At 56.8% G+C, this 13364-nt stretch overlaps 1 protein-coding gene across 5 annotated transcripts in view; it reads right to left on the minus strand.

The window, feature by feature from the left end:
• Window positions 1-13364, minus strand: part of RFX2 (regulatory factor X2) — an 82246-nt gene that overhangs the window by 5476 nt on the left and 63406 nt on the right. For all 5 annotated transcript variants that reach the window (XM_053658546.1, XM_053658545.1, XM_037165298.2 and 2 more), the window contains 9 exons: window positions 11562-11743; window positions 10593-10712; window positions 8190-8305; window positions 7040-7158; window positions 6534-6646; window positions 6013-6167; window positions 4418-4515; window positions 3301-3450; window positions 2683-2891 (listed from right to left, as the gene is read on the minus strand). In XM_053658546.1, coding sequence (XP_053514521.1) covers window positions 2683-2891; window positions 3301-3450; window positions 4418-4515; window positions 6013-6167; window positions 6534-6646; window positions 7040-7158; window positions 8190-8305; window positions 10593-10712; window positions 11562-11743 — 1262 coding nt within the window. The remainder of the gene's footprint in view (window positions 1-2682; window positions 2892-3300; window positions 3451-4417; window positions 4516-6012; window positions 6168-6533; window positions 6647-7039; window positions 7159-8189; window positions 8306-10592; window positions 10713-11561; window positions 11744-13364) is intronic.

Below are 13364 nucleotides of genomic sequence, written 5' to 3' on the forward strand. Positions count from 1 at the left end.
GGCTCTCCACATGGGCCGGTAGCTTCCTGCAGGAGGATCATCAGCTCAACCCGAGCTCAGCGACCTCCCACGAAGCCCCTGCTCACCCATCTGCCATCTTCTGGTGGATGCTGTGGAAATAAGGCCCTTAAACCTAATGGGAGTAAGTCAGGTAGTGCTCCAGTCCCCACAGAGAAAAGCACCCTATGCCACAGAGGCAATGACCCCTTTCAACCCCAGCTGTGCTCTTGTTTGCACATTTCCATGTCACAGGCTTGTCCTGCTGCTCTCGACTCCTCAGGTCACGACTGTCCCCGAGACCCTCCACCACGGGGACGCTGTCTCTGTGCCCCCTCCTCACCTATTGTCTCAACACTGGTTTGCAGCACTTTTGCGCTCAGTCAGCATTCCCTTACGCGGCGACGTAGTGCTGAGTTCTCAGCAGAGCCAGACAATGTATCAGGTTCACATTACCTTCCTTGTTCATTCCCTCAACTTCCAGTGCTGGGGACAGTGCAGTAGACAAAAGCAACGTCCTGGCTCTTGAGGGCTGTGCTCAATCATGACCAACAACGGACAGAGCAAGGTGACTGGTGACCATGAGGAACAGCGGGGCATGGGGGGCAGAGGAGGAGAAGGCGCATGCTGTTATGTAAGGTGGTCTCGAGGGGCCTCTCTGGTGATGGTCCAGCCACACAGCTATCTGGGGGAAGGGTGTTCCAGGTGGGGGCAGCAGTGCAAAGGCCCCGAGGCAGCAAGGCTAGAGTAGAACATGAGGAGGGAGTTGAGAACGGAGTTACTGGGTGGTTGGCTGAGAGACCAGCAAAGTTTTTTTTAAATCAGACCCAGACAGTAAATATTTTCAGCTCTGTGGCCACATGGTCACCATTCCGCTAAGGATCCATAAATGAATGAGTACGGCTAAGTGCTGACAACATGTTATCTGCACAATCAGGTGAAGGGTGGTCCGATCCGCCGGCTGTAGCTCCCCGATCAGTTGGCCCATGCATGGCCTAAAAGCCTTAGAATGGCTATCATTTTCCCGGGGTTAACTGCCTCCTTAAAAAATGCTGTTCTCCACACATTTCTCACTGAGACCAGGACCCCCGGCAAAACTGCTGGGCTGCTGTCAGCAAGCACGTTCCGTGTCTTCTGGGTGGTGTCCCCTGTGAAGTCCTAGTTCCCTTGCTTCTGTCTGGGCAGGTCGGAATTGCAGCTTGGATACTTTTCCTTTGGAATTCTGAAGGTACTGATTTCTGGCCGACTGGATGCTGCATTCCGGCTCAGTCGGAGGACACTGTTCCGGGCCTTCAGCGGTCCAGTCACTCCCTCCTGGAAGCCTGCACAGTTGTCCCCCGGCCTTGCTGCCCTGACGCCCCCTGCGGAGGCTGCCGCTCCTTGTGACAGGGCTGTGGCGCTTCTTCAGGCTGGTCACTCTCGCCCTGCAGTCCTGAGACAGCTTCTTAATAATGGTTTTATTATTTCCTTTCCCTCCATTTTCTCCCTCACTTAAAAATAATCCTATCCTTTGGATATTGAACCTCCTGGATCCAATCCTTTCATTTTTCTTTCAGGATTTTTCTCACATTTTTTCTTTCTCCATATATTTTTCTCTCTCATGGTTGCTTTTGGGGAGGGTTTACGTGTCAGCCTGGCCAGACTCTAGTGTCCAGTCATTCAATCCAACAGTGGCCTTGGTGCCGCTCAGGTGTTTTGTGGCTGAGGTTCACCTCTATCATCAGTTGCCATGAAGTGAGGAAGATGGGCCACAGAGTCTGCTCTGGTTGGAGAGTCTCCAGGCTGCTGGCCAGCCCTCCAGACTTCAGACTCGCTGGCCCCCACCACTGCAGGAGCCAGTTGCTTGAAATAAATCTCTTTATATATTAATACATAGTAATAATTAGTTCCATATGTATATAAATTATGTTTAACTAGAATGTATTTACATATATAACTTATGTATTTATAAAAGACTTTATTTATTTTTAGAGAGAGGAAAAGAGAGGGAGGGGAATACGATGTGCAAGAGAAACAGTGATTGGTTGCCTCTCGCACGCCCCCTACTGGGGGCCTGGCCCGCAACCCAGGCAGGTGCTCCGACTGGGAATGGAACCCGTGACCTTTCAGTTCACAGGCCGGCATGCAATCCACTGAGCAACACCAGCCAGGACTGTGTATAATTTAAAAATATATACTCCCTGATCCACCTGATCCTTGCCCAGTTCCATTCTGTGGGACGCATGGACCACAGGGGAACTGACGCCTGTTTTTGCCTCCTGTTTGGACTTGGCAGTGAGGAGATAAAAGCCCGATGGCAGATCCCCATCGGGGTCCCTGACCTAACTGACCACCGCGCCCCATCTCCCAAACTCTCGCTCTCACTCCTCTCTTCTCTGCCATCCCCTGCTCTCCTGTTCTTTTTGTTCTGGGGGTATATGCCTCCTCACCACTCCCCTTAGTGCCACTTGGTGAGTTTTGCTAGGGAGCAGAAATAAGCGCATGCATCAAGCTGCTGTGATTCTCCATGAGGCCCAAGGATGATTTCTGTCTGCAGAAGCCTTCCACCCACCTTAAGGTCACAGGGGGCTCTGGGCTTGGCCCGGCCCTAGGAGCCAGCGTGCTCAGACGAGGCCTGTAGGACAACCTGTAGCGCCCCCCACCCTCACCCTCCCAGAATTCTTGGGGAGATTAAGGGGCTTTTACCTATAAAAGGACCATTTCAGCAGGAACTGCCGGGCAGCCTTGGGAAAGCTGGGGCTGCCTGCGTGCTGCTTCAGGACCTGGGTGACCACATTGTCGAGCCAGCTGGCCCACTGGTCCAGGGAGCTCTGCTGCTGCAGAGTCAGCTTGAAGTCCTGCTCCAGCTGCTGCACCACGCTCTCCTTGCACTGGCACACCCACGAGGCCTGCTCCTGTGGGTGCAAGGGCAGTGGGTCAGCGACAGCCCCCACACCAGTGTCACGGGTGATGGCACAGTGACCTGGCTGTGGCTATCTCCTGAGCACCAGGTGCTCCAGGCCTGACCTCACAGCAAGCATGCGTGCATCCTTACCCTTGGCCTTTCCCAGTTGCAGCCAGGTACCATCAGTGGGCATCCTGGAGTGAGACCTGAATCCCTGGGTGGGCCAACCCTGAATTTGGTTCATGCAACAGAAATGTGCCCTCGCTTTGCTGTGAGCGCAAGTTGGTGGGTCTGTGCACTTTTTTAGATAGTGGGGGGCTGGATAGAGGGGTTGGGGGCACATGCACATTGCCCCCGCTCTCCAGACTGGTTCCGGAGACCTGTCCCTGGCTGTGGGGAAACTTGTTGGGGAAAGTCACCTGCACATTGGCAAAGTCCACGCGGTTGAGGTCGCTGAGCATCTGGTTGATCTGGGAAGTGTTCTGAAGCACGGCCCGGGCCGCCTGTGCCAGGTGATTGAGGGACGTGTATCTCCGCAGGGTCTGGGCGAAAGCACTGACCACACCGACCTGTGGTCACAGATGGCACCAGAGGGTGAGCTGCACGCATGCATGCACGCACGAATGCACGTATGCATGACTGCATGCACACACACGTGTAGGGGAAGCCTGTTCTCTCTGCTCCTTGGAGGGTGTGGGCTCATGCACAGAGCCCTCCAATTCTGGGGCACGGAGGAAGGGTGCACCTGTCTGACAGTCTCAAGGACCCAAAGAGTGAGAATCAGTGAAGACACAGATGTTACCAATGCATCACATGGCGTCTATAGCAGACACCATGGCATAGGTGGTTTAGAACTTAATTCCTTCCACCTTCTGGAGGGGCTGGTGAAAATACAGGTTTCCGGGTACCTCTGGGTCACACTCTGTGGGGGTGGCCTGGAAATCTGCAATTTACCAACTACCTAGGCAGTTGTTTCTGTCCCTGAAGTTGCAGTATCACCAGCCTAACAGAGCAATTCCCAGCTGTAGGCGGGTAGACCAGATGCCCAGAATCTGGCCTCCTCTGTACGTGGCAGCTCCTTTAGAAATGTGTGCAAGAACAGTTGCCAAGGTTATTCTCTTTTTTCATGTGGGCCAACTGTTCACGTTTAAATTCTTATTTGTGGCCAAGACTATAGTAGAAAGAGTAAAGCAAGGAGATTAAATTCCTGTCTTTTCACAAACACAGAAACATTTCATCTGTTGTGAGTTGACTCAAATATGTCACATTAAATGGCTTCTTCCACTGTGACCCTCCCTGACAGCGCCCATCCTACATCCTCAGGACTTCCTGAAGGGACCACTGATCCTCAGGACACACTCTGGGGTCCAGTGGTCAAGTTCCCCTAGAGCAGAGGGAGAGGAGCCCCCTCCTCTGAGCCCCTCCCAGGCCCCTCCCTTGACAGGGTAGCCGGGCCTGAGGGGTCCCCAGGCCTGTGGCCTCTGCTTCTGGCCAGCGGTGAGGTCTGAAGGCCCAGCCCCCAACCCCAGGAGTTACCTTGGTCTGGATGACCTGCTGTGGGAAGTCGCGCATGGCGTTCGTCAGCCAGCCTTCCAGACTCTTGGCAAAATTGCGAATGGCCTGTGTCAAGGTGCCTGGGAAGTTGAACCAGAGTGTTGATGGAGAGAAAGGCAGAGTCTCTCCCAGCAGGACCAGCAATGAGCATAAGATATGCAAATGTTATGAAAGCTCCCACCCAATGAGCAACAGAGAACAGGAGAACAAAGGAGCAGCACAGGCCCCGGGCAACCTGGGGAGACCCTCAGTGGGGGGCCGGGGTGGGAGTCAGGGCCTGCAGGACTGTTCGTCTCTGCATGGGGGGTTCGCACCCAGGGCGACCCTGTCCCATGGGGACACTGGGTGATACCTGGGGCATCTGTGGTTGTCATGACTGGGGGTGCTCCTGGCATTGAGTGGGTGGGGGAAGGGATGCTGCTCAGCACCCCGCAGTCTCCGGGACAGGCCCCACAGAGAGTGGCCCGGCCCCATTGTCAGCCGTGCTGAGACCGAGAAACTCTGATACACATGCATGTAAATATATTCCAGCAAGTTCTAAACGTATTTTGAGACGGCTTACAATAGGAAACAAATAATAAGACTCTCTAGAAAAGAGAAAAAAATCCCCAAATGTCAAAGTAAAGCTACCCAAACTCAAACCTAATACAGACACGCAGTTGCACACGACACTTAGTTGTGGGGCAGGCAAGGCTGCAGGGCAAATGCAATCATTTTGCTGCTTCCTGTATTGGGGCACAAACGCAGCAGCCAGTTTGTTAAGAAAGAATGAGGTCTTCCAAGTGCTGACATAAAATGTGCACAGGTCACCTGCCAAGTGCAACCGGTGGTGCCCCCTGAGTCGCTGATTAAGAGAAAGGCCTCAGTGCCCAGCCTGCTGGCCCGTAACTTGGGACAGTGCTTCCACCTGCAGGATGGTAGGAGCCCACCGGAGAGCCTGAGTCAGGATTGGCACGACCGGTGCCCCCTGGTGGTGGGTTTTGTCACTACTACCAATGGCCTAGCAGCCAGGTCCTGGTGGTCCTGGGAAGGTCCCCCAGCACATGTCAACCCCAAGGCGTGTTAGCCATCAAGGCCCATGATTTCTTTTTTTTTTCCTTTCCTCAATTAAGGATGCTGGAATCTGAAGAAAATACTATAGAGTCCACCTTTTGGTGCTAAAGAGACACGGGGTTCAGCATGGGTGAAGTGGGTTAAAACTGGATTCAGACCATCCTCAGGGCTTTTAGCAAATGCAGAGCCTAGAGGGGCAGAGACACCCTGTGACTTTGGCCCCACCCTCCATGATCTCCTCTGGGGACATCAGAGCCCAGAACCCACAGCAGTGGGCAGCAGCTCAAAGCCCCAGGCCCAGCCCGAGCCCGAGTGGGCAGCGCTCACCAGAGCAGGTGCCCCCTGCCCCCCGCCTTCTCCCCCTGGGTCAGTGACAAGGAAAGCAGGCAGGCAAGGGTGAGCATCCCCGGGGGTGACTGAGCTGCTGCTCCCCCCAGGTACTCGGTGTCCCAAGTCTGCGCTGGACCCTGACAGGGTGGGTGCAGGGATGGGAAGGAGGGAGGGCAGGGCGGAGAGCTGCTTACTGGGGACTGGCCGCAGCACGTCGGGGATGAGGACCTCCACCAGGGCCTGGTAGAGGATGTGGTCACAGCTCCTCATCCACTTAAGGATGGGGTCGCATTTACACAGAGACACCAGCTTGTCCTTAGGGAGGATGATGGCTTTGGGGTCCTCGTCACTGTGGGGGAATGGGGGAGATCAGGTGAGCCGCGGCCGAAAGACCACACGAGGCCTGTGCCCACCCTGGCTTGTATCTCCATGGCGGTCTTGCTGTCCCTTCCCCCACCCCACCTGCAGCCAAGGTAATGATGCGTCCCACTGTGGCTACAGCTGAGGTGACTTCCCTTTGGGATGGCACATGGTCACCAATAAAATCACTCACTTGAAACAAGTGAATGGGCAACACAAATTACAAGCCAACTGTCAGAAGGTCAAAAAGAACACGTGGTTGGGAGGAGCCCCAGTTCTTGGGACGTTTACCCATTTGTCTGTGGGTTACAGTGTGGGTGTCATGAGGCCTGTCCGGGGGGACAAGGACAGTCACCTGGCTGGTAGAGAGGCAGGGCTGTCACTGGAGGAGGCTTTAGAATTCCAGAAGGAAAGCCACAGCTTCTCAATGTAGTGGAACTGGAGGTTCATCACGACATCCAGAGTTGCCTGGAAGTAAAAGCATCTGGATGGACATGCAAACACGCACGTTCAGAAGGTGTGGGCCCCCCATCACTGGGACGTTCCCGGGAAGGGGCCGTGATGCAGGCTGTGGGGCAGGCGGGGGTCTTTTGAAATCCAGAGAGGGACCACGGAGGAGATGGAAATGGACAGAGGGGCACCGTCCAGGGGGCAGAGATTCTATCTGCTCCGTGGCTGGAGGGAGCAGCAGGTCACTCCTGGGTCCTCTGTGTGGCCAGGGACACTGGGCACATCTGCGCACTTGGCGGTGCTGAGGAGGCATGCCGGGCTCTGCACCAGGCCCTGGAGGCACCGAGGCTCCCACTGAACCCCACAGACCAGTTGTGGGCTCATCCCAGGGCCACCTGCAGGGGCGGTCACCTCGCAGTGCTGCCGGTAGGCCAGCTGCAGGGCCTTGACGTCCTGCAGCGTGATGCTGTCCTGCAGCAAGAGGCCACCCAGGTCAGGTGCTGGGAACTCCGGGAAGACATGGGAGACATCTGCGGGGGGGGGGGGGGAACAAAGTTGTCGGCAGGCCCGCAGAAGGGCCACACACAGAGGCTGGGCTGGGAGGCCCTTGCGCTGGGGACGCTGTCCAGACATGCCGGTGACTGCTTGACAACCCTGGCCAGCGTCCTGGCTCCCTGGGCAGTCACACAGCTTTTGAAAGCTTAGGTTTTCTCAGGTACAGAATGGCGACAGCATCCTCACCTCCCAGGCACATGAAATACGTCCACACAGACAAGCATGGAGCCAGGGCCCAGGACACAGCGAGTACTCCCTTCACCCCGGCCCGCGGCCAGCCAGAGCAGCGCATCTGGGGACAAGGCTGGCCCCAAGGTGACCTCTCCAGCCTGACGACCTCTCCAGAAGACCCAACACAGGTGAGCCCTGTTCAGGCTCGAAGAATACACTAAAAGCAGACCCAGACCACTGACGTCTGAGTGGGGGCATGCTTAGGACGCCGGTCCCAGCGGCCCTTCCTAGGTGTGCCTGGGCGGGTGGCAGGCTCCGAGTCAGGATGCAGTCCCAAGAACTGGTGGCGGGGCGACTGTGGCTCCCAGGGAAGAGGGCCAGGCAGCCCCGGAGAAGGCACTGGGAGGGGGAAACCCCGAGTTAGGGGTCCCGAGCTTCCCAAGCACCCCGGTAAGCCGGGAAGAGCACGAAGAAGGGCAGCCGGTCCTGCTGCTGCCCTGAGCTGACCCTGCTGCTGCCCTGAGCTGACAGGTATTAAAGCCGGGCCTCTGGTCTTCCCTCTGATGGGCGTTTCATTCTGTTTACTTTCTTTGTGATGGTCACTTTATGCATTAATTTGGGGGGCATATGCTTACTTACTGTTCAAAACCTCAGGGATGCCACAAGAGAGGTTTACCTAGAATTATCTATGTAATTGGAGCGGTGTCACACAAGAAAACTGGTTAGTGCACCCCTTTAGGTGCTGCGGGTGACGGAACCCAGGAGCGCCCGGAGGCTCGGAGGAGAGCGGGGGTCTCGCAGCAGGCCCCGCACCCAGGGCGGCGCTGCCGCTCACCGATGTACTGCTGGTGGTGCTGGCTCTGGGCGGCCGCGGCCTGCTCCGGTGTGCTGTGCAGGCTGTGGTGTGAGCCACTGTCCCCAAGGCTGTCTGACTTCTGGGCCGGCCGGTACCTGGGCAGGGGACACACGTGCCATCATGAGGCCCCAGCAGCACTACCCAGAAGGGACCCGAAGAACAATGAGCTGAACGGGACGCAGTGTGGTGTGTGTGTAACTTCAAAATAACTGTGGTCAAATACACAGAAAGGAAATGTATCATTGTAATCACTTCTAAGTATATAGTTCAATGAAGTACATCACATTGTTACACAACCATTATCACCACCGGTCTCCAGAACCTCTCACCTTCCCGCACCGACACTCCGTCCCCATCACACACTGACTCCCACCCCTCCCCCACCCCGGCCCCACCGTCTCCGTCCTCCTCTGTGGACCTGACTCCTCCAGGGACCTCCTGCAAGTGGAATCACAAGGTTTTTGTCCTTTTGTGTCTGGCTTCTCACTGAGCATAAGGTCCTCCAGGCTCATCCCCATGTCACAGGTCTCCAAATGTCCTTCCTCTTTGTAGCTGAATCCTATTCCAAAGTGCACGTCACACCCGTGCACCCGCCCATCTGCTGTTGGATGTGCGGGTGGCTCACATGTGTGTGTCTGTATATACACAGTATTCTAACACTTCTCTCTTAGAAGTGAACTTCGCCTACAGAATTTCAAACACCTTGCTAATGCACTGTCTTGAAGGAAGTTCTGACTTTCCTTTTGCCCTGAGACAGGAAGCAGTGGACAGATGGCCTGTGTGGCAGCAAACTGAGAAGCATGAACAGAGAGGACTTCGCAGGCAACTTGCCTCTCTAAGCCCAGAAGGACGCTGTGAGTGGTGTATGTGGCAGAAAGCGGGGACAGGGGTCCGGGCCTGAGCTGGGAGTGCCGCTGTGGAAGGGGCCGGCTCACTGCGAAGAGGAAGAAATGCCACTCAGATGTTCGTGGACCACCTTACTCTGGGCAGTTCCAAGTGCCGCCGTGAAATGCATGCAGCTGCTCACAAAATAACACGCCGCCTGGTGTGTGTGGGGCCGACCCCACGTCTGCTCACAGCCCGGTCAGGGCGGATCGTTTGCTCTGTTCTGATGTGCTGGCTCCTGGGGGCTCTTTTCTGGGACCTCTAACTCCTGGGACTGGCCGTGGGATAGGGAGACCTTGGAAACTTTAGAGCAGCTGACGTGGGACTGAGGGCCTCACAGACTGGCAGTGGCATGGGGGGCCATGGGGGGCCATGGGGGTAAAGGACCCACCCGGGGGCAGTCTGGGTTCCGGAGAGGGGCGGGGGGCCCTGAAGGCTGCCAGGGAGGTGATACTCGAGTGGGAGGCTGAACCGAGGCAAACATCAGCTGTGGGGGGCCAACTCCGCCACTCGTTTGTAAGTTCACAGTTCAGTGCCCATAAATAAAGTTTTATTGGCACGTAGCCACGCCCACTCCCTATGAATCCTCCGTGGCAGCTCTCATGCAAAACAGTAGATTTGAGTGGATTGCAAAGCTCAAGGTACTTGTTTTCTGGCCCTTATGGAAACGTTTGCTGACCCCTGCCTTAAAAGAGGCATAAATCTGATCAAAACCTCAGGAAGAAAGCAGCACTTAAGTCCACAGGCTTCTTTCTCCTGGCTCCCTGGGTTATTGTCACTGTTCTCTCTCTCTCTCTTTTTGGTAATTGAAAAATTAAAGATCTGTGTTTCCCATTTTTTGACATTCTGGAAAAGGAAAAACTATGAATCAGGGTTGCCGGGGGCTGGGGGAGGGAGGGCAGGCGGGCACTTTCAGGGCAGTGACACTGCTCTGTGTGATGCTGTGATGGTGGCAGACACATGTCATTATACATCTGTCCAAACCCACACAGCGCCCCACACCAGGATGAACGCCGGTGCCGCTACGGACCGGGGTGGGGTGATCGCGCGTGTCAGTGCGGGGCGGGAGCGCAGTGCGGGGTGGCAGGGGGACACTGCCCGGGAGGGGACAGGACGGTGGGGAGGCTGTGCGTGCGTGCAGGGCCACGGTGTGTGGGAAACCTCTGCACCTTTCAGCCAATTTTGCTGTGACCTAAAACTGCTCTAAAAAATAATGTCTATTTTTTCTTAAAGAGAACACTCTGGAATTTCTGTTAGCCAGCGAGGTTGTCGGCGCAGCCCTCGAGTCCTGCTGGCCTCCCTGCGTGCCACTGGAGGTGAATGTCTGCGCTTTCCCAGGACAGTGCAGACCAAGGTTACCGCGAGGTTCCTTTCCCCACCGTGCTGGGAGTCCCCTTGAACGAATGCACGGTACGGTACGTAATGTTTGAGAAGCTCCTCTAGAAAAACCCAGGCCCCGCCCCCTTCCGCAGGCCGGCCTCCGCCCCGGGCACCCACCTCGGTTTCTGGTGCACGGGTTGCTGCCGCATGGCCATGTACTGCGTGTCCTCCTGCAGCCGGTTCAGGGGTGAGTCCGGCTTCAGGCGGATCCCATAGTAGTGGTACTTGGAGTTGCCCCTAGAAACCAAACACCCGGGCTCAGCTCTCCCTGCACACGTCCTTCAGGACGGTGCTCTGCCTCTGCAGCCGCAGTTCGCCTTCCGGCCCTGTGCTGCCTGGGCCGAGTGGGGAACGCTCGCTCCGCACACCGCTCCCCCCTCGGGCGGGTTCCCCTCGTGCACTTTTGTGTGATAAAGGCTCCGTGGAGTCCCGCAGTCAGAAAACCAGTTCTCTGACTGCATTCTATGAAGATATCCTCCGTCTGTCATGGATCAGAGGCGGCAGAGGACAAGAGAGGGCTCTGCCATCCAGTCTCTTGGCCAGGACAGTGGCTTCTGAGAACCCCACCGGCTGCGTCTGCGTGACCTCACGGAGGGAAGGCCAGTGCGGATCGCAGCGCATGAGCTCGGGCCTCGCACTTTAAGTGGGGTCACCTTTCCTGTTTGTTTTAGTGAGCGGGTGTTGGCTCTCACACTGGCTGGTTAAGTTTATGACACGTGAGGTTCCCTGGCCGCTGTAGGCCAAGGGTAGGCCGTAGCAACAAGCATCAAGCAGTAAATCCAACTCTGTTAGATAACCAACCCAGAGGCAGCCTTTAAAAACCTGTTATGAAAAATTTCAAGCAAAGCAAGGGAGCTGAAGCGAACCCTGGTGTCTCGTCCCCCGGAGGGAAGGGAAGCAGAGCCCGCGCCCTGGCCAGGCACCGCTGCTGCCAACTCGGGGCAGCTCCACGGTCACCCAGGGCTGTGCCGGTCGGGGTGCGCGGGCAGAGGAGGAGGCCCCGTGTTCTTCAAAAGCTCGATTTCCGTATAAAGAAAGAGGAAGGACGGTGGGCACGGGGGAGGGTGGACGGTCCCCTCTACCCACCTGGTGCCCAGCCGCCGTGTCCGCAGGCCCATAAACACGGAGCGAATCAGTTTCCCGAAGGAGGCGGCGTTCACAGGGTCCAGCTTGTGCTCCTGGCAGTGCCGCAGGTAGTGGTTGTACAGGGAGCTTCGGGGCAGGCTGACGCCCTCGGCCGTCTCGTAATTGTCCAGCAGCCACTGGAGCTGGAGAAACAAAGACACGTTTCCGGTTGCCGACGTCCTCCAAATACCAAAACGCTAAGGTGGACTCGTTAAGGCAATAACATGCTTCCCCTCCACTTAACACGAGGAGGAAATTCACGGCTACTGCCATGGACTTGGGTTCAAGAGGCTCTGGGCATGTTACTGAGCAGGTCTCTGACCTGCTTTTTTATTCCCGCCATTTCAGCCCGACTTAGGCTCTTTGACGTCACGGAGGAAAATGTGCATGGATAGAAGTGGTCCTTGTCATCATTTAAATGTGCGCGTGCCCCATACCTGCTCCAACACCAAATATCCAAACCCTTGGGAATGGAGGTCAATTCTGACCACGAGAAAGAGGCAGAGTCAAGAAAACTCGTGGGCCTGGGAGTGCCACACCCCACACTGGCCGTGGTTGTCCATGGACTTGTATCTCCTGCAAACCCAGACCCAGTGGGGCGCAGACGGAGACAAAGTAAAACACCGAAGAGGCGCATGGGCCAGGTGTTGCGTTTAGGCTGAAGCCGAAGCTGCTGCCCCCAGAGGTGGAAGGGCAGGAGCCGTCCTCGGAGAAAGCTAACCCCCCAGTGGGTGGTGGCAGGCCTGCCTGGGAGCCCCAAGCACAACGCCCCCAGAGCTGGAGTTTGATCCTGGCTTCCGCTCCGTTGTGTGAGCACAAAAGGCCCTGCGCAGGCGTTTTCGACAGGCAGGAGCCGTGTGCACAGGAAGCAGCCCGAGGTGGGACCCCGTGAAGGATCCAGCACCACTGTGGGAGGCGGTGGCCTGCCCACGCTGCCACCCCCGTCCAGACAAGCACCCCCACCCCACTGGCCCAGGCCCCCGTGCGGTCCTGGCATGCTGGGCTCCTGTGAATCCCCGCGCCCTCTGCTTCCTTCCAGACCCGGAGTGAGCATTTCCCCTGGGAATCAGCGCCCCACTCCCCCACCTGTGGCCTATACCTCACCGCAGTCCGCACCCCACTGGCCCCACGCAGACTTAGCATCCGGGCTGGGAAGTCAGCCTTCATCGCCCTTTTAAAACAGTTCTATTATGTGGAGATTCTAACACATACACAGGCAGCAAGAATAGCCTAAGGAACTCCTGCTTCTAAAGTCAGCTCCCGCCGCCTCATTCCATCTAAGCCCCACTGGGACCATTTTAAATCGAACCCCTTCGTCTCATCCCTGGGCCTCTCCGCTCTCGGTGGAGCCCGATGGGGGCCTGGATTCCCAAGTGAGGGAGGTTTCAGAGGTGAGCATGGTGGAGGTGCAGGATGAAGGTGGGGACAGTCAGAGATCCGGGTGAAGGGGCTCCTGGGGACTTGGCAGAGCAGAGGGCCTTTTAATGGCAAGACAGGCACTGGGCATCAAGGAGTGCTAGGTGGAGGGCTCTGTTTTTGGGGGAGGGGTTCCAGTGCTGGGCTGGTGCTGGAAGGCCATTTACGTAGACCCAGCACCGAGGAGACACCACAGGGTCTGGGGGGGGGGGGCACACAGAGTGCTGGGGAGGGAGAGTGGTGTCAGGCCTGATGCGGGGGGAGCGGGAGAGGACCCTCCCCTGCGCGGCAGTGAGGTCTCAGCCACGCAGCCCCCTCCCCGCGGGGGCTGGGCACAGACCTGGCTTA

This window comes from Artibeus jamaicensis, unplaced genomic scaffold, assembly GCF_021234435.1.
Source record: "Artibeus jamaicensis isolate MK-2021 breed Jamaican fruit bat unplaced genomic scaffold, CSHL_Jam_final scaffold_537, whole genome shotgun sequence".
Taxonomy (NCBI): domain Eukaryota; kingdom Metazoa; phylum Chordata; class Mammalia; order Chiroptera; family Phyllostomidae; genus Artibeus; species Artibeus jamaicensis.